Raw genomic sequence first — 21,456 nt, 5'->3', positions numbered from 1 at the left:
TGTGAAGAGCGACCTGAAAAACAGCAACGAGCAGGCAAGATCACACAGAAAACTCCGATACGAACTGACTGCACGCACTGAAGAGCAGATACAAACCCACAAGCACAAACTGAACGGCAGAAAACGATCTGAAAGCCACGAGTCTGAAAAAGGAGCCCAAAGGGTGCCGCGCTTGGTTCTGAACCGGCCTTTTCTAGTCTCGTCGTACGTGGTGTACGTGACCGCGTGGTTGTCGATCGGAAATTCCGACAACTTTGTGCGACCGTGTGTAGGCAAAACAAGTTTGAGCCAACATCCGTCGGAAAAAATCCTAGGCTTTTGTTGTCGGAATGTCCGAACAAAGTCCGACCGTGTGTACGCCCTATTACAGTATATAATTAACTGTGATCATCTAGAACACACACAGCACCGGTGTTCTGTTGAAAGAGCCAACTCATCAAAATTTCCAATTACGTCACTTCCGATGACTCTCCAGCAGCAGTAATTGCAGTTTTCGACAACTTACCTGTTTTCATAGAACACCGACAGCATATACACTACGGTGCACTCCGAGTTGGCTGTTTTGACAGAACACCAGGTAAGGAGTAAAAAACTTGTTGCCGCTGTGGAGGCGGCCATGTTGTTGGCTAGTAGCAGGGGGACTAACAATGTCCACTCCATTATATATTGACGGTGTTCTGTGAAAACAGGCAAATCATCGAAATCTGCAATTACTGCTGCTGGAGAGTTACTGGAAGTGATGTAATTGGAGATTTTGACGAGTTGGCTCTTTTGACAGAACACTGGCAGCCTGAGCTCCTCCAACCCACGGAGGAATCCTGCTATCAAACAGCACACAGCCAGCTCAGGGAAACGCCAGAGAACAGCACCTATGGCTGATCAGTGTCCTCGTGGATGAAGTTGGCCGCAGGGGTGGGCAGCAACACGTTTCAAAGAATCCACCTGCCCAAGATTGGTACCGGGAACAATTTATGCAAGAATGAATGACGGAACTATACAGCACACACAGGGCTTCACATCACACTGAAGTGTTTGGGCTTATGGACTATAGCACCCAGCAATACCATCAATAAAATATTGGGTAAACAGACAGAAACAGTGCAATTACAAAAATCAGGTTGGCTACCTAGTTCACCAAGCTGTCCGTAATGAATACAAAGATAAAATAATTAAAATGGAACACATCCAAAACAAAGTGTATAAGGGGATGTGGCACAAGGACATAGCATCAAAATACATGATGGAACTAATAAACTACACAACCCAGCAGAACAACCACATATAATGATAGCAAAATATATGAAAATGAACATGCTGGGGGATAAACTGCATACTTATCACAATAAGAAAGGAAATGTCTCCCCTGGGACTGCAGCCAGAAAGTAACAACAGTATATACAAAAAATATAAAAACCGAATGATAAAAACTCTGGTCTTTATACATGTGAAATTTGCATAGTTATATAATTTATTGTACAATAAATTAAACAACAGATATACAGTATCTCACAAAAGTGAGTACACCCCTCACATTTTTGTAAATATTTTACTATATCTTTTCATGTGACAACACTAAAGAAATGACACTTTGCTACAATGTAAAGTATTGAGTGTACAGCTTGTATAATAGTGTCAATTTGCTGTCCCCTCAAAATAGCTCAGCACACAGCCATTAATGTCTAAACCGCTGGCAACAAAAGTGAGTCCCCTCTTGAAAATGGGTCCAAAGTGTCAATATTTTGTGTGGCCACCATTATTTTCCAGCACTGCCTTAACCCTCTTGGGCATGGAGTTCACCAGAGCTTCACAGATTGCCACTGGAGTCCTCTTCCACTCCTCCATGACGACATCACGGAGCTAGTAGATGTTAGAGACCTTGCTCTCCTCCAACTTTCTGTTTGAGGATGCCCCACAGATGCTCAATAGGGTTTAGGTCTGGAGACATGCTTGGTCGGTCCATCACCTTTACCCTCAGCTTCTTTAGCAAAGCAGTGGTCATCTTGGAGGTGTGTTTGGGGTCGTTATCATGTTGGAATACTGCCCTGCGGCCCAGTCTCCGAAGGGAGGGGATCATGCTCTGCTTCAGTATGTCACAGTACATATTGGCATTCATGGTTCCCTCAATGAACTGTAGCTCTCCAGTGCCGGCAGCACTCATGCAGCCCCAGACCATGACACTCCCACCACCATGCTGGACTGTAGGCAAGACACACTTGTCTTTGTACCCCTCACCTGGTTGCCGTCGCACACGCTTGACACCATCTGTACCAAATAAGTTTATATCATCTCATCAGACCAAAGGACATGGTTTCAGTAATCCATGTCCTTAGTCTGCTTGTCTTCAGCAAACTACAGGCTTTCTTGTGCATCATCTTTAGAAGAGGTTTCCTTCTGGGACGACAGCCATGCAGACCAATTTGATGCAGTGTGCAGCATATGGTCTGAGCACTGAAAGGCTGTCCCCCCATCCCTTCAAACTCTGCAGAAATGCTGGCAGCACTCATACGTCTATTTCCCAAAGACAACCTCTGGATATGACACTGAGCACGTGCACTCAACTTCTTTGATCGACCATGGCAAGGCCGGTTCTGAGTGGAACCTGTCCTGTTAAACCGCTGTATGATCTTGGCCACCATGCTGCAGCTCAGTTTCAGGGTCTTGGCAATTTTCTTATTGCCTAGGCCAGTGACGGCGAACCTTGGCACTCCAGGTGTTTTGGAACTACACTTCCCATGATGCTCATGCATTCTGCAGTATAGTTGAGCATCATGGGAAATGTAGTTCCAAAACATCTGGAGTGCCAAGGTTCGCCGTCACTGGCCTAGGCAATCTTTATGTAGAGCAACAATTCTTTTTTTCAGATCCTCAGAGAGTTCTTTGCCATTAGGTGCCATGATGAACTTCGAGTGACCAGTATGAGAGAATGAAAGCGATAGCACCAAAATTAACACACCTGCTCCCCATTCACACGAGTCACGTGACACCGGGGAGGGAAAATGGCTAACTGGGCCCAATTTGGACATTTTCACTTAGGGGTGTAATCACTTTTGTTGCCAGCAGTTTAGACATTAATGGCTGTGTGTTGAGTTATTTTGAGGGGACAGCAAATTTACACTGTTATACAAGCTGTACACTCACTACTTTACATTGTAGCAAACTTTAATTTTTTCAGTGTTGTCACATGAAAAGATATAATAAAATTTTTACAAAAATGTGAGGGGTTTACTCATTTTTTGTGAGATACTGTAAATAAGTTAAAAAAGGAGTTAAAAATTTAGAGAGACATACTATATGTAGGAACTAGTTTAAAGCTGGGTTCACACATGTCCGGTGCAAACTGTATGTCCATTTTCACTGTGAATAAAAAAAGCATTTGTTCAGCAGTTCAAGTGTATTTTTGATCTGGTTCTGATACAAATTTGCAAGGTTCAGGAAGGAATTTTTGTCACAGCTGCGATTTCAGTGTTGGCCAATACATAATAGATAAAGGGTATTAACTCCTTTAGTAGGAGGGCAATCCATGCTGAAATCCTGAACTGAGTTCTGAGCTGAATCCTGAAAACAACTGAACACATGTGTGATTCAGAAGCGTTCTGATAGAACTCAATGAGCCTGGAATTCATACCTGAACTGCACCGCAGTGCTCAGAAAATGCAAAGGACTTCTTTTTAAATTCGCACTGTGGACGCACTGCATATATGTGAACAGCTTCAATGGAAATTATTGTTATTTCACATGTGATGTGAATCGGATGCGGTTCAAAACACATCAAATTTGCATATACCATATGTGAACCGAGCCTTAAGATGAAGGCAAGTCAAAGTCTAACTAAGCTTAAATCTACTCCCACCACCATTTTAAGCCTATTCTAACTACCCTGTGAAGGAAAGATGACTTACGTTTCCTGGCCCATCCTCCCGTCAGCACATAATGGGTTATCCTTTGGAGCCCCACATGACCATATGTTCCAAGCTGAATAAAAGACAGCCCCTCCCCCAACTAAGATGTTCTATTTTGCTTCAATTGTCAGTGTAGAATATTAGTTTAGTGTCAGTCTAGGGATAGTGTGAGTGTAGTGAGGAGGACCATCATTCAGCTTTGCATAGTGTGCAGTTAGAGTAGGGACAGCTTAGAAAGTTTCAGTGTAGTGTAGTGAGACCGTGTCATTCATACATACATTAGTGTGGAGTGGGGACAGCTCATATAGTTTCAGTGTAGTGTAGTGAGACCGTGTCAGTAATCTTGACATTAGTGTATAGCTAAAGTAGGGACAGTTCAGATAGCGTCAGTGTAGTGACGGTTGAACACCGTCTATTTGATTGCATTACTGCCAGTTTAACTCCATTTACTTTGTGCGTTACTGCCAGTTTAATACCATATAGTTTTGCGTGTGTTACTGCCAGTTTAACGCCATATAGTTTTGTGGGTTACTGCCAGTTTAACGTCATATAGTTCTGTGTGCATTACTGTCAGTTTAACACTATATAGTTTTGTGTGCGTTACTGCCAGTTTAACGGCATATAGTTTTCTGCATTACTGCCAGTTTAATGCCATGTAGTTTTGTGTGTGTTACTGTCAGTTTAACGCTATATAGTTTTGTGTGCGTTACTGCCAGTTTAACGGCATATAGTTTTGCGTGCATTACTGCCAGTTTAATGCCATGTAGTTTTGTGTGCGTTACTGCCAGTTTAATGCCATATAGTTTTCTGCATTACTGCCAGTTTAACGCCATATAGTTCTGTGTGTGTTACTGCCAGTTTAACGCCATATCGTTTTGTGTGCGTTACTGGAAGTTTAACGCCATATCGTTTTGCGTGTGTTACTGCCAGTTTAATGCCATATAGTTTTGCGTGCGTTACTGCCAGTTTAACGCCATATAGTTTTGCGTGCGTTGCTGCCAGTTTAACGCCATGTAGTTTTGTGTGCGTTACTGCTAGTTTAATGCCATATAGTTTTCTGCGTTACTGCCAGTTTAACGCCATATAGTTTTGTGCATTATTGCCAGTTTAACGCCATATAGTTCTGTGTGCGTTACCGCCAGTTTAACGACATATAGTTTTGCGTGCGTTACTGCCAGTTTAACGCCATATAGTTCTGTGTGCGTTATTGGCAGTTTAACGCCATATCGTTTTGTGTGCTTTACTGCCAATTTAACGCCATATCGTTTTGCGTGCGTTACTGCCAGTTTAACTGCATATAGTTCTGTGTGTGTTACTGCCAATTTAATGCCATATAGTTCTGTGTGTCACTGTACGTTTGGCACATTATATTGCAGTAAATTATAGTGTATCCGTGGAGTGTGTCTGTGTAGGGTAAGTACTCAATTTAAAGTGTACCAAGCACCTTTTTACATTGATTAAAGTGCATCTACGTACAGATTTCAACCTCTTCTTTACATTTGCTTATAAGCACCGCCCCCTCCCTCCCAATAATGTCTGAGAGGACAGCAAGGAGGGGCAGACGTTCCCTTGGCACTGTAAGGGGGCCAGCAACAAATGTGTCCACAGGCAAAGGTGGACGTGGTGGTTAGTTCTCATTCAGGGCATCATTTCCTCTGTTTAGTGAGTTTGCCCGTGCTATCCAGCCACAGCATGCAGAGGAGGTGGTGGACTGGCTTACTAAACCTTCCTCATCCTCCTCATCCTCTGTCACGAAAGTAGAGACAAGTGTGCAGTCCCCTGCAGTTGCCAGAGTGGATAAACCTGCCTCCTTGTCCACAGCTATTCCTGCCATAGCCCCAACATCAGCCATTGAGGAGTCAGCTGAGTTATTTGACCACAGCATCAGCCAGTTGCTCCTTGATGATGCCCAGCCATTACTAGATTCAGATGTTGGTTCTGAGGTTGAGGATGACAGGAACATGAGCCTAGAGAGAGGGAGGAACACTAGTAGACAAATTGGCATTCATGTTCCCCAAGCCACAGCGTATTGCCAAGTTGTCTCTAGTGGTAATATGAAGATGGAGGAGATGGAGATGATGATGATTAGGTCACTGATGTGACTTGGGTGCCAGATGCAGAGGAGGAAACTGAAGGTGATGCAGCACAACTCCAAGGAGGCCGACAGAGCCACCCTATTCCATCACATTCTGCAGCTGTTATCTCCCGGCCCACTCCCCAAAGCTCAGCTGTCTGAGCCTTTTTCAGCACATCTGCAGCAGATAGCACTGTTGCTATCTGCAAACTGTGTCTCAGGCACATCAAAAGTGGCAAAAACACCAACCATTTGGGTACCACATGCCTAACAAGTAGGGATGAGCGTCGAATTCGAGTCGAGCGTGAGTTCGACTCGAACATCGGCTGTTCGATCGTTCGACGAAGATTGAACATTATGGGCCGTTCGCACCAAATTCGAGCGGCGCGTCATGGTCCATAATGCACTGCATCATCGCAGTGGTTTGCTGGCTGATGATTGGCCAAGCATGTACTATGACCCGCATGCTTTGGCCAATCACAGCGCCGTAAGCAAACAGAGCCATAATTGGCCAAAGGCAGGGTGCCTTTGGCCAATTATGGCTCAGGGGGTTAAGTACACGCCCCACACTATATAAGGCCACCTGCACGTCGGCCCTGTGTAGTGTGTTGCTGGCTAGATACAGTGGCTTGCGAAAGTATTCGGCCCCCTTGAACTTTTCAACCTTTTGCCACATTTCAGGCTTCAAACATAAAGATATAAAATTAAAATTTTTTGTGAAGAATCACCAACAAGTGGGACACAATTGTGAAGTGGAACGAAATCTATTGGATATTTTAAACTTTTTTAGCAATTAAAAAACTGAAAAGTGGTGCGTGCAAAATTATTCGGCCCCTTTACTTTCAGTGCAGCAAACTCACTCCAGAAGTTCAGTGAGGATCTCTGAATGATCCAATGTTGTTCTAAATAACTGATGGTGATAAATAGAATCCACCTGTGTGTAATCAAGTCTCTGTATAAATGCACCTGCTCTGTGATAGTCTCAGGGTTCTGTTGAAAGCGCAGAGAGCATCATGAAGACCAAGGAACACACCAGGCAGGTCCGTAATACTGTTGTGGAGAAGTTTAAAGCCGGATTTGGATACAAAAAGATTTCCCAAGCTTTAAACATCCCAAGGAGCACTGTGCATCATTTTGAAATGGAAGGAGTATCAGACCACTGCAAATCTACCAAGACCTGGCTGTCCGTCCAAACTTTCAGCTCAGACAAGGAGAAGACTGATCAGAGATGCAGCCAAAAGGCCCATGATCACTCTGGATGAACTGCAGAGAACTACAGCTGAGGTGGGAGAGTCTGTCCATAGGACAACAATCAGTCGTACACTGCACAAATCTGGCCTTTATGGAAGAGTGGCAAGAAGAAAGCCATTTCTCAAAGATATCCATAAAAAGTCTCGTCTAAAGTTTGCCACAAGCCACCTGGGAGACACACCAAACATGTGCAAGAAGGTGCTCTGGTCCGATGAAACCAAAATCGAACTTTTTGGCCACAATGAAAAACTATATGTTTGGCGTAAAAGCAACACAGCTCATCACACTCAACACACCATCCCCACTGTCAAACATGGTGGTGGCAGCATCATGGTTTGGGCCTGCTTTTCTTCAGCAGGGACAGGGAAGATGGTTAAAATTGAGGGGAAGATGGATGCAGCCAAATACAGGACCATTCTGGATGAAAACCTGTTGGAGTCTGCAAAAGACCTGAAACTGGGACGGAGATTTATCTTCCAACAAGACAATGATCCCAAACATACAGCAAAATCTACAAAGGAATGGTTCACAAATAAACGTATCCAGGTGTTAGAATGGCCAAGTCAAAGTCCAGACCTGAATCCAATCGAGAATCTGTGGAAAGAGCTGAAAACTGCTGTTCACAAACGCTCTCCATCCAACCTCACTGAGCTCGAGCTGTTTTGCAAGGAAGAATGGGCAAGAATTTCAGTCTCTCGATGTGCAAAACTGATAGAGACATACCCCAAGCGACTTGCAGCTGTAATCGCAGCAAAAGGTGGCTCTACAAAGTATTAACGCAAGGGGGCGTTAATAATTTTGCACGCCCCACTTTTCATTTTTTTATTAGTTAAAAAAGTTTCAAAAATCCAAAAGATTTCGTTCCACTTCACAATTGTGTCCCACTTGTTGGTGATTCTTCACAAAAAATAAAATTTTATATCTTTAGGTTTGAAGCCTGAAATGTGGCAAAAGGTTGAAAAGTTCAAGGGGGCCGAATACTTTCGCAAGCCACTGTAGATAGATAGATAGATAGATAGATAGATAGATAGATAGATAGATAGATAGATAGATAGATAGATAGATAGATAGATAGATAGAGAGCAGGCAGTTTATTCAGTTAGGTAGATCTCACTGCAGGCCGTTCCTGTTGTACTTTTTCTAATCTACTTCAGGCAGGCATTTGATCCAATTTAGCTAGATCTCACTGTAGACCGTTCATGCTGTACTATTTGTAATCTACTTCAGGCAGGCAGTTGATACAGTTTAGCTAGATCTCACTGCAGACCATTCATGCTGTACTATTTCTAATCTACTTCAGGCAGGCATTTAATCCAGTTTAGCTAGATCTCACTGCAGACCGTTCCTGTTTTTCTGTTCCTAATATACTGCAGGCAGGCAGTTCATTCAGTTAGCTGCAGTATATTCAGTATACTGTATCCAGTTTAGCTAGAGCTCACTGCAGACCGTTCCTGTTGTTCTGTTCCTAATATACTACAGGCAGGGAGTTCATTCAGTTTGCTGCAGTATATATTGAGTACTGTATCCTGTGGAGCTAGATCTCACTGCAGACCATTCCTGTTGTTCTGTTCCTAATATACTACAGGCAGGCAGTTCATTCAGTTAGCTGCAGTATATTCAGTACTGTATCCTGTGCAGCTAGATCTCGCTGCAGACTGTTCCTGTTGTTCTGTTCCTAATATATTACAGGCAGGCAGTTCATTCAGTTAGCTGCAGTATATATTGAGTACTATATCCTGTGCAGCTAGATCTCACTGCAGACCGTTCCTGTTGTTCTGTTCCTAATATACTACAGGCAGGCAGTTCATTCAGTTAGCTGCAGTATATATTGAGTACTGTATTCTGTGCAGCTAGATCTCACTGCAGACCGTTCCTGTTGTTCTGTTCCTAATATACTACAGGCAGGGAGTTCATTCAGTTAGCTGTAGTATATTCAGTACTGTATCCTGTGCAGCTAGATCTCACTGCAGATCGTTCCTGTTGTTCTGTTCCTAATATACTACAGGCAGGCAGTTCATTCAGTTAGCGGCAGTATATTCAGTACTGTATCCTGTGCAGCTAGATCTCGCTGCAGACCGTTCCTGTCATTCTGTTCCTAATATACAACAGGCAGGCAGTTCATTCAATTAGCTGCAGTATATTCAGTACTGTAAGCTGTGCAGCTAGATCTCGCTGCAGACTGTTCCTGTTGTTCTGCTCCTAATATACTACAGGCAGGCAGTTCATTCAGTTAGCTGCAGTATATTCAGTATACTCTATCCAGTTTAGCTAGATCTAGCTGCAGACAGTTCCTGCTGTACTATTTCTAATCTACTTCATGCAGGCATTTAATCCAGTTTAGCTAGATCTCACTGCAGACCGTTCCTGCTGTACTATTTGTAATCTACTTCAGGCTGGGGCAGGACCCGGGTCCCCAAACCCTTTTTAGGACAATAACTTGCATATTAGCCTTTAAAATTAGGATTTTTGATTTCTCACGTTCGAGTCCCATAGACTTTAACGATGTTCGAAAGTTTGCGCAAACTTTCGATCTGTTCGCATGTTCTGGATGCGAACCGAACCAGGGGGTGTTCGGCTCATCCCTACTAACAAGGCATTTAACGTCCAACCACTCAGCACCGTTGTCAAGAGCACCTAAAAGCCACACAAAAGGGGCACAAATCTGTCCCTCCTCCACCTCCTTACTCACTTCAGTCTGCCCCTGCGATACTGTGTCATTACCTTTCAACAGCCTCCACTGACAGGGATGATGGTATAGCACAGGTTGTCCCAGGTCCTAGCAGTACATCTGACAGCAGCACACCTGCAGCTGTAGAATGTAGCCAGCAAATTTCTCTGCCCAATCTCCTGCATCGGAAAAAAAAATACAGTCCCTGCCACCCACATGCAAGCTTGTCAAAGCCGTTGGCTCTCCAACTTCTGCCTTATAGCCTGGTGTATTCTGCCCCCTTCTGTGAACTTGCACAATGTGCTGTACCACATTGGCAGGTTCCCAGTCACTACTACTTTTCACGTAAGGCTGTTCCATCTCTCTACCATCACGTGGAAGGGAATGTTCTGGCATCGTTGGGCAAGGCAGTCAGCCGTAAAATCCACCTTACTGCTGACACGTGGTCCAGCAAGCATGGGCAGGGACGATATATTTCATTTACAGCACACTGGGTAACGCTGCTTGCAACTCGAAAGGATGCAGGACAGGGCTCAGTGCTGCAGCTTGTTGTACCCCCACGTCTCCATACAGCTGGTGGTGATGATGCCGGACATGTGAGCTCTACCCCCTCCTCCTCCGCCACCTCCATGCCCTCTGCAGAATTGTCCTATAAACATCAGGTACCCCCTAAGCGTTCAAAGGGCTATTCCCAGAGCCAGGCTAAAAGGTCCCATGCAGTGCTTCAGCTAATGTGTTTAGGAGACAGGAACCACACCGGAGCAGAGATTCTTGCAGCTCTGCAGGGACAGGCCCAGAGGTGATTCACACCATGCCAGCTGGAGCCAGGAATGGTGGTGTCTAATAATGTCTCAAACCTCCTGTCCGCCCTTAGACAGGGAAAGTTGACACATGTGCCATGCCTGTCCTCAATTTGGTGGTGCAGCGTTTCCTAAGTACGTACCCAGGGTTGGAAGATGTACTAAAACAGGCCAGAAGAGTCTGTAGCCATTTCAGGAGGTCATACACAGCCATTGCTCGGTTGGCTGAAATTCAGCGGGAATTCCCCCTGCCCATAAACCGCCTGATTTGTAACACAAGGTGGAACTCAACTTTGGGAATGCTGCAGCGGCTATACATGCAGCAGAGGGCCGTCAATGAGTATCTGTGCCAGTACGGCATGACGACAGGCTCAGGCCACCTCAGCTTTTTTTCCTTACGCCAATGGCTGATCATTAAGGTTGCATGTACTTTCCGACTACTCTCTCTTCCCTTTCTCTCTCCCCCCTATCCTTTCAACTTTGTTTTCTTTTCCTCTCATTTGTCACTTTTCATGTTTATCTATCAAGACGATGATTGGTTAGCTTTCGACCAAACTGCAGGTGGGACCCCAAAGGAGTCTTGTTCCCAAGGGAAGCATACGACGTAGGTTTCTACTCACTTGTTCATTGCCAGAGATTTATAGCGTTAACTAACAGGGTGCAAGGGGAGGATTGAAGTGTTCAGTTCGGGCACAGTGTGTTCCCTATTGGGGTGCAGACGGTCTCTCCTTCCTCCCCTTCTCCCGGTCCTCTCAAGTTACAGGGTTCTCTGGTTTAAGTGAACGGGTAATGGTTTATAATGGTATTCATGTATGGTCACAGACCAGAGTTATACTCAAACCTACTGTCGTCAGTTGGATTGGTAACCCCAAGGAGGTCCGACTTATTCTGCTTTATATATACTTACTTAATGCTGATGATTTGTATACCTTTTATTGAAAAAATCAATAAAACATTTTGAAAGCTAAGGATGCATGTACTATATTGTCACCATTTGAGGAGGCCACAAGGATGGTGAGCAGTGACAGTGCATGCATCAGTGACACAATCCCTGTTGTGTTCCTGCTGGAGCAAACTCTACGTGGCATTATGGACAGGGCACTGGAGGCAGAGTAGCAGGAGGAAGAGAAGGACTTCCTTTCCTCTCAAGGCCCACCTTATCCAGACACCATCATTCCTATGTCACAGAACACACAGGAGGAGAGAGGGGAGGAGGATGAGGAGGAGGATTCTGGCACTTTCATAGGCTTCGAAGAAGAGGAAGACATACGTCAATCTGTAAGCGATGGCTTTCCAACCCCTGGATCCTTGGGAGTAGTACGTGGCTGGGAGGAGAAAGTTCCAGATGCTGTCATCCTGAGTGACCCCGAGGAGTCTGCTTCTCAAGCCTCTGCAAATTTGAGGCGCATGTGCAACCTCTTGCTGCGAAAGAACCCAAGAATACGTGGCATAAAGGAAAAGGATGATTACTGGCAACCCTCCTTGACCACCGTTATAAGGGGAAGGTCTCAGAACTCATCCCGTCCCCATAGAGTGCAGAAGATAAAATCTCTTGAGGACACGGTAAAGAGGATTTTATTGAATGTTTTTCCTGACTCCAGTAGGTTACATTGTGGTGGAAAACATCATTTTGAGTCTTCTGTTGGTAAAGAGAGGAGCGTTGGAGAAGGCATCCGCCTGAGTAAAGCATTTCGGAATTTTTTTAGTCCTCGCCGCCCAGGGCTGTCAGCTCCCACATCCCATCGGCAGTGTCTGCATCACATGGTGGATGATTACCTCAGGGCCAAAACAGAGACGGAGAGCTTTCCAGCTGATGATTCACTGACTTACTGGGTCATGAGAATAGACCACTGGCCAGTACTTGCCCAGTATGCTATTGAGTTGTTGGGCTGCCCTGTATCCAGCGTGCTTTCAAAACAGGCATTCAGTGCTGCAGGAGGTTTTCGTTACTGATCATCGTCTATCCACAGACTCCGTGGACTGTTTGACTTTTATAAAAATGAAGTCCTGGATTACCAGCTATGAAGCCCCTGATGCTGATATCACTGATTAAGTCTTTTTTGGATGTGGAATCTCTGCAGGACTTCGAGGCTGCCTAGCTTTGAGGTTGGTCAATGATTTCATCTGGAAGAATGTTTTTGGTATAGGTTTCATGGGCACAATTAACACCCAAAGACCAATTTTTCAGCACCTGATTGACAGGTGCATGTCATTGCAATTTTTTTACAGCAAGGCCAATTCTTGCTTTCTTTAAGAGTACCTCTATAGGGTTACGGTGGGAAGGCGCCCCCGACACCCAAAGACCAATTTTTCAGCACCTGTTTGACAGGTGCATATCATTGCAATTTTTTACTGCAAGGCCAATTCTTGCTTTCATCGAGTGTACCTCTATAAGGTTACGGTGGGAAGGCGCTCCCCACACCCAAAGAGTCATTTTTCTGAACCTGTTTGACAGGTGCATATCATTGCAATTTTTTACAGCAAGGCCAATCCTTGCTTTCATCCAGATTACCTCTATAGGGTTACGGTGGGAAGGCGCCACCGGCACCCAAAGACCAATTTTTACACACCCGTTGCTTCTATCCAAAGTCTAAGTGACACCAGAATGTATCCAAAAAATCTCTAATCTTGTTCCCAGTGCACTACATTGTGGCCTCATCATACACACTGGCTCCCCAGCTATTGCTGAGCAAAATAAAGGCAGCTTGCAGGGAAAATGTAATTTTTGTTGGGCTTTATAAATGCAATTATTGCTGCAGCAGATTCTAGAGATGGTACAGATCTGCCACTTTACAGGTAGACTAAGGGGACCCCCAGGCACTATATTGGAAGGAATTTTTCATTTTTATGCTTTCACTTTAAAAATAAAAAAATCACTGCTCATTTGAAAAAGACATAAACTTTTTTTTTATTGATACATGTCCCCCAGGGCAGGACCCAGACCCCTATAATCATTGTATGCCCAATTACTTACATATAAGCCTTCAAAATGGACACTTTTGATTTTTGACATTCGGGGTCCCATTGACTTTAATGGGGTTGGTTATTCGGGTCCAACTTTCGCGGTGTTTGAAAGTTCTGGTGCGAACCGAAGGGGGGTCCGTTCGGCCTATCCCTAGTGTCCACAGACTAGTAAGAGGAAGCTGCCATCCTTCACTCAAGCCCACTGAACTTCAGAGGGTGCAGTAGGCCAAACCTTATAGGATAGGCTGCAGATTTAACCGCTTCAGCCCCGGAAGATTTCACCCCCTTCCTGACCAGAGCACTTTTTGTGATTTGGCACTGCATCGCTTTGAAAAAGGGGATGATTAATGCGCTACCCAAAAGAAATAGATACAGCTGCTACAAACCATGTGACAAAAAAGGGAAACAAATTTAAAGTAAAATGTAGCGCTAAAAACACACATAAATTAATAATAAATATAAAGTTCAAAGTGCCTATAAACGTAATGTCCCAAGAAAAAACAAGTGTGTGATCCAAAGGAACAAAAGTCCACAGTGAAAATAAATGATCCGTGTATCAATCCTGTCTGCTTCCCAACCTTCAGCTTGTATATCATCAATTTAAGCGAATAGATGGAATACGCTTACCAGAGAAGTTGGATTCTACTGCCATGAGCATAGAATCAATGGAACTTAATGCCATCCAGGGCGAAGTGGTGAAGTGTTGGAGGCAAGGGTAGAGCCTCTACCAGGCCGGGACGTCCCCTCTTTACCCACCGAAGCAGAGCCAAAAATGGGTTCCAGAAAACGAAGTTTCGCCCGCATTCGAACACCACTTGTGAGGCTTCCGGGTTGTCTAGCTCAGTGTAGCACCTGCATCGCTTTAACTGACAATTGTGCGGTCGTACGACGTTGTACCCAAACAAAATTGATGTCCTTTTTTACCCACAAATAGAGCTTTCTTTTGGTGGTATTTGATCATCTCTGCGGTTTTTATTATTTGTGTTATAAACAAAAAAGAGCGACAATTTTGAAAAAAACACAATATTTTGTACTTTTTGCTATAATAAATATCCCTATTTAAAAAAAAAAAAACGCTAATTTTTTCTCAGTTTAGGCTGATATGTATTCTTCTACATATGTTTGGTAATAAAAATCGCAATGAGCGTATATTGATTGGTTTGCGCAAAAGTTATAGCGCCTACAAAATAGGGGATAGATTTATAGCATTTTTATTATTTTTTTTTTTTACTAGTAATGGCGGCGATCTGCGTTTTTTATCGGGACTGCGACATTATGGCGGACACAGCAGACAATTTTGACAAATTTTTGGGACCATTGGCATTAATACAGCGATCAATGCTATAAAAATGCATTGATTACTGTAAAAATGCCACTGGCAGTGAAGGGGTTAACTCTAGGGATGATCAAGGGGTTAACTGCGTTCCCTAGTGTGTGTGTTCTAACTGAAGGGGGGAGGGGACTGACTAGGGGAGATGACAGATCGCTGTTCATACTTTATATGAACAGACGATCTGTCACTTCTCCCCTCAGAGAACCAGGATCTCTGTGTTTAAACACAGAGATCCCAGTTCTCGCCATGTTACGAGTGATTGTGGGAGCCCGGCAGTCATCGAGACCACCGGACACTCACATCGGCTCTGGGGGCGAGCTGCAGGCGCGCGTCCCTAGTGGCCGCCTTAAGGAGCAACGTAACATGACAGCGATTCGCCTGCCTGTGCCATTCTGCCGCAGTATAACTGCGGCGGCTGGTCGGCAAGCGGTTAATAGATCACAGTGGAGGTATCTCAAGGTTACATTTGACATGAAATCAAGTCTAGAGCAAGCTGCTAAGATGGCTGGAAAGTCTCTTTTAAAGGTGCGTCCAACCAGTCTCTTCCAGTTGGGGCCAGAGTGAAGTTGATGATTGTAGCCTCCTTCTGGAGGGTTTGGACAACAATCACCAAAGACCAGTGGGTCCAGAAGACAGGTGGGAGGACAATGGAGAATTCCAAAGCTAACCACTGAATCCATTTAATTTATGTCCAACAGATTTTAGAAGGGAAATTGTTTGCAAAATTTTTATACTGATACAAGTCCATCAAGCCAGGGGTCCCGAAAGCATAGAATCATCTGGGGGCCTTTTTCCCCAGTTTTTCTAGTACCTAAGGCAGGGGCCTTCTGCCTATTTCAGTTTGAAGGAATCAAATGTGTTTATATACACCATGGTCGATTGATACCAACTGGTCCTCCTGCTGAACTGTCCCTGTAACTGTATGGACGGATATGCCGTTCCTTGAGAGCACATGCGCCGGTGATGTCACCTGCGCGGTTTCTATATATAGTTATGTATAGGATATATGTATAGTAGATATGTACAATATCTATAGGTAAGCCTATAATAAGGTTTACTTATAGGGAAAAATCAACCAAGGGAGTTTACACCCACTTTAAGCTTAAATATAAAGGTAGCAAAAATGTAGCAGTAGCACACAAATGTTAATACAATATAATGTAGTTAGATACTATTGTATAAATTTGTCTAACAGAGACAAAGATTCAATAACATCCTCTCTGCAGAAAACATAAAACTTAAAATCATATCATAATAAAAACCAGGGAAAAAATAAGCAAAATAAAAAAGCAAAAGACCCCCTAGGGGTAGAGACAGATAACATAGAATATCATAATATTAATATTAGAACCCACTACAAATGGGAGCAAGCTGATATGGGGGCTAGGTCAGACCTTCCTGGGCCACATTAGAAGAAGAGCACTAACAAAAAGGATGAGCAGAAAAAGTCAGACAAATCACTAGTTAACGATCACTGATATAGATAATGCACCTATCTCAGCAATAAAACTTTATTTGTTTGTAATATTTTTATTATAAAAGTAAAAGAGGGCAACATAAAGCTAGTGCAATATTCACAAGATTTGTTTTTGATAAACAAATGCATCAATATCTGGTTGGATGGATGTAGTAGCTATCAATTCTCAATGAATTCTCAAAGTGCTCATCAGATATTTAAGTTTTTATTTTGCCTTTCGTGTGCTTCATCTTTGAAAATTGTTTCTCACAAATATAGGTGCTGCCGAAAACTGATGACATGAATAAGGATTGATTGTGAAGAGTCGGACAGTTTTCTTTGGGAAGATAAAACTTATGAAAGTTCAGTAAAGATACACTGTAAAATTTTCTTTGGCCACATGTGCTTGCTAAGTGTAAATGCATTTTTTATAAATACCCCAAAAAATCTGTATTTTTAAGTACGTTTTAAATTTTTTGTTGGGTCGCATTCATATTCTTTGTGGGCCACAGGTTGGACACCCTGGGCTAGAAGTATAGCTATCATTAAAGGTTTGTATTTACTCCTAAATTCTTAATTTAACCATTTTGGGGCCAGAGCATCTAAAATAAACATCCAAAACATTTCTCTATGGCGCAATTTTTGAATCCTCTCTGCAAAAGATTCACCGTTAGGAATGGCTTCAGTGGCACAGACTTTAAAACCTTCAGTTCTCTTGTTATGTTTCAGTGTAAAATATCTCATCACAGTATGGTCCAGATCCCTTTGTTCTATCAGAGCCTGGTGACAGCTAAACAATTGGCATTTTCTGAAGGAGAAATCAGCAACAGCCACTTCCATTTTTATTTCAAGACAGATTTCTTTTCATGTCCAACTCAGCTTATCCAAACCCAATGTCACCTCAAGACAAAAGCCAAAGGCTGGCTGCAGAGTGTATACACACCTGTAGTGACTTTTATAAAAAAAAAAAAAAAAAAAAAGTAAATTATTCACTATTATGAATTTGCAGTAAATCAGTTAACTCTCCTTTTTAAAGGTACACTTTAACTACAACACAATACTAATTACAAAACAAGAAATAAAAACTACACTGATTTCAGTGCAGCGCTTTTGCAATTACTGAACTGTTCTGAAATATAGAAATAACCAAAAAAATAAAAATACACTAAATTGACTCTATCTTGTTCTGAGCCCATATGATAGTTCACCAGATATGACTAAAAAGTCTTCAACAAATATTAATTACAAATGACCACTAATTTAATTTTAATTAAAAGTATTCATTACTTGGGAACACACACATTCGTGTTCAGAATTATTCATTTTTTTAAGCGTTATATTTTTATTGTTATAGGCAGGATATAATACGAATATTTAAAAGCATTGGAGTATAGTAGAAGACATTGATAGTTACATAATATATACAATGTAAGTCGACATTGGTGAACAATCAATGGGCAAAAATGATTCCATTCCTTATAGTAGCAATTTAAAGAAGCAAACGGTGAAAAGTGTAAAGATATATATGTGTGTGTGTGTGTGTGTGTGTTTGTGTGTATTGGTTGTCTTAACATTGTGGTAAGGTGTCCAAGTATTTAGAAAAGTATTAAATATCATTTTTCATTAATTTATTTATTTTATAGAAAAAATGGGTAGATGGGATTGAAGTTTGCAATTGACATTATTTCCCTATTATACGTGTTATCTAAAAATGTATCGTGACTAAACAGTACCCTGGAAAATGTTCCTATTGTCCTGAAACCTCCTGAAAATAGCTTTGTACTTCCTGGTATGCGACTGCAACCCATAGCTGTATGTGTGCCATGTGTGATCATTTAAGACACTGCTGTCTCTGACTGCTGGCCTCATTAGATTTGATGATGTCATTACTGTCCTGCTCAGTGGCAGAACAATCAGGGTCGCAGAAGTCACACCTGCGACTGGGCCCTGCCGTTCCACCACTGTGGGCCCAAGTAGTGTCGCCAGCCTTCCATTATCTCCATGACAGTTCGAGAAAACAGACTGATTGCTCCCGTCCGTAGGATAGGAGAATGTCTGTACATTTAGGGGCCGATGGCTGCAGGTGAGCGGAGTGTCTCCGACGCTCGTCTCACACAGCCCAGTGAGTTTACTCTGCCCTCTCAGCAACAGACAGGAGATGAGCAATGCATACACCTGCCCCTCCTCCATGTTCCCCCTGTGTCTGGCCGGCCCGCCCACTCTCCTATCCCAATGTACAGTTGTGTGCAGAAGAGAGAGGGGAGATGTACGCAGGAGACATGAAGAACACCAGTCACAGCTACACATTCCAATGATGCCTGTGAATGATGCCTGAGCCACCAACTTCCAGCCTGGTCCCTCGAATGAGTGAGCACTGCATTACACTTTGATCACTTAACTGTATCTTTTCTATAATGTAACCAGCACTGGGTCTTAATAGACTGCCGCCGCTGCCATGGAGACAGAGACACCAGACCAGCGCTATCAATAGCAGGGGCATGACATCAAGAGGTGGCTGGGAAAGCCCATGGTGCCAGAATGCCAGGGCCTGGCCACAAGTGTGACCTTTGCAAACCTGGTAGTTCTGCCGTTTCGTTGGACCCTTATATGGAGTTCCCTGGTGTGCTGGTGACATGTCCATTATTTTCTGCCACCGTGCGGTGGGCCCAAGATGGTAAGAAGGGGGCCCACTGTAGAACACATGAAAGGGTTCCGCTGCCGGACCATAATAGAGGAGTAAAGGGCCTGGGATCAGTGGGGAGGGCCATGGGACCAGAGAAACGGGCACAGGGACCAATGAAATGAAGGGGGGTCAGGAGAGCCCTCCAAGGTTTCTTGCACCGGGGCCCTGAAGGTTCTAGTTACGGCTCTGGTCCTGCTCACTGTTCTCCTTGCTTAGGAACTGCAGTGTATGGATTATCCAGCTTCTGCTTCATTATTCCTCCATCAATCAGTAGATCAGTAGACATCGGGAGGGTAGACCATTCTCACAACTGTTTGGCCTATCAATGAACTAAATATGTAATTGCCATAAAAAAAGAGTGATCTCAGATGACAAAGGTTTAGTTTAACCAAGAAATGTTAGTATCACTGATATCTGCTTAAAGGAAACCATCGACCATCTGGCCATCTCCTGTTCTTATAGCTCAGTTTATAAAGTCCATCCAGCTGAAACTGATGTCTTATTCGTGTGTTGGTTTGTCACCTGTCAGGTTTTCAATAACATGGAAATCCCACAGAATAGAAATCCCGCCAAGACTGTACCCACATCCAAATTCTAAAGGTGACAAATCTGCTTGATAAATAATTAACCGCCATAAGGGAGGTCATATCTGAGATTTCAGAAAAAAGATGTCCCACTGTTTGGATTACCGGGTTTCTGGAAGGCTGACAGATGTGTGAAGTCAAGGACTCTTCCTAAGAAGTCAAAGTATTGTTTATTCATAAGCCTGATTATCATGGCATTTTCACAATATCGTATATCCAGACTTTCTTAATGGGAATAATGATGCGGAACTACACAAAAGTTGAGGAATTCATTCTTCTGGGGTTGACCAGACGCCCAGATATACAAACTGTCTTATTTCTGGTATTTCTTATCAGTTATATTACATCACTTATGGGTAATGTCCTTATTATTTTTGCCAGCAGGATAAGCCCCCATCTCCATACACCAATGTATTTTTTCTTGAGTAACTTATCATTTATGGACACTTGTTTCACCTCCAGTATAGTTCCCAAAATGCTGATAAATTTTTTATCACTGAAGAAATGTATATCATTTGATGCCTGTTTCACCCAATTATTTATACACATGGGTGTAGGAGGCTCGGAATGCTGCCTTCTCCTAGCAATGGCTTATGATCGCTATGTGGCTATATGTAGCCCATTGTACTATACCACCATTATGCATCCAAGCTTATGCGTGAAAATGGCAAGTGGCTGTTGGATTGTGGGCTTTATAAACTCATTAATACACACATTATTTGCACTGCAATTGCCATTCTGTGGCCCAAATGTCATTAACCATTTTTTCTGTGAGATACCATATATAATAGAACTGTCCTGCACAGATGCTTCTCTTAATAAGACCATTATTTTTTTGTGTGCTATGTTTGTGGTTATGGGCCCATTTTTCTTTATTCTAATTACATATGGCTGTATTATCTTTAGTATACTTAAGATCAGTACATCTGTCGGCCGGAAAAAAGCTTTCTCCACTTGTGCTTCACATATTATTGTAGTCACCTTATTCTATGGTACAATTATTTTTTTGTACATGAGACCGGGAGACACTCACATGGCCAACCAGGATAAAATGGCCACCTTGTTCTATAGCGTTGTGACTCCAATGCTTAACCCTTTCATCTACACTTTGAGAAGCAAAGATGTTAAAGGGGCGTTGCTGTGGATTACAAGAAAAAAGCATGTGTCAGAGTGAGAATAGGAACTGTAAGTACAGGTATATAGACCAAACCCAATGCACCACTCTAGACCTGCTCCTTCCTCTTGTCTCTGGATTCCAAGTGAAGGTTTAAAAAAAACGTCTTTGCTTCTCATCAGATGAAAATAAGTTGACGAGAACTGCACTCCAATCTGTGCTCTTGCAGATCATTTTACTAAATCATCTGTAGTACAGCTAAAGCCATAATGTCTCCCAAAAAATAATAACTTGTAGAGAAAGAATAGAAGAAGAGTGGGGAACTCAAACACAAAAATTGAAGCTAAACCTCCAGGTTCATTTGATAATCCTTACACTCCAAATAGTTATTGATAATTGGAATAGCTCAGTAATAGAACTCATGTTTAGATCATCCTGTCATGGTATGCTGTTACAAATTCTATCCCTTATACACTACTCATAATAATTAAAAACAGCAATATTTATTATGTACTTTATTCAAACCTTAATAAGGCTAAAAAGCTGTAAAAAGACTCCATATCATATCAAAAACTGCATAGCCCTTATAACATATTACTTCACAAAAAAGGTATTGGAAGTCCACGAGGG

General features: G+C 42.9%; 1 protein-coding gene across 1 annotated transcript; it reads left to right on the top strand.

Annotated features, from left to right (window-relative positions):
* The first annotated feature begins 19,941 nt into the window (after positions 1 to 19,941).
* LOC141134437 (putative olfactory receptor 2B8) lies at positions 19,942 to 20,886 on the top strand. The gene has a single exon (XM_073623977.1). It carries the CDS (start codon positions 19,942 to 19,944, stop codon positions 20,884 to 20,886), a length of 945 nt encoding a protein of 314 aa, XP_073480078.1.
* The last annotated feature ends 570 nt before the right edge of the window (positions 20,887 to 21,456 follow it).

The sequence above is a fragment of the Aquarana catesbeiana genome, linkage group LG03, assembly GCF_042186555.1.
Source record: "Aquarana catesbeiana isolate 2022-GZ linkage group LG03, ASM4218655v1, whole genome shotgun sequence".
Taxonomy (NCBI): Eukaryota; Metazoa; Chordata; class Amphibia; order Anura; family Ranidae; genus Aquarana; species Aquarana catesbeiana.
This window is presented reverse-complemented; position numbering and strand designations above follow the sequence as displayed.

Bases quoted from the DNA above. Each gene is read 5' to 3' on its own strand.
- LOC141134437 (XM_073623977.1), top strand. From the start codon at position 19,942: ATGGGAATAATGATGCGGAACTACACAAAAGTTGAGGAATTCATTCTT.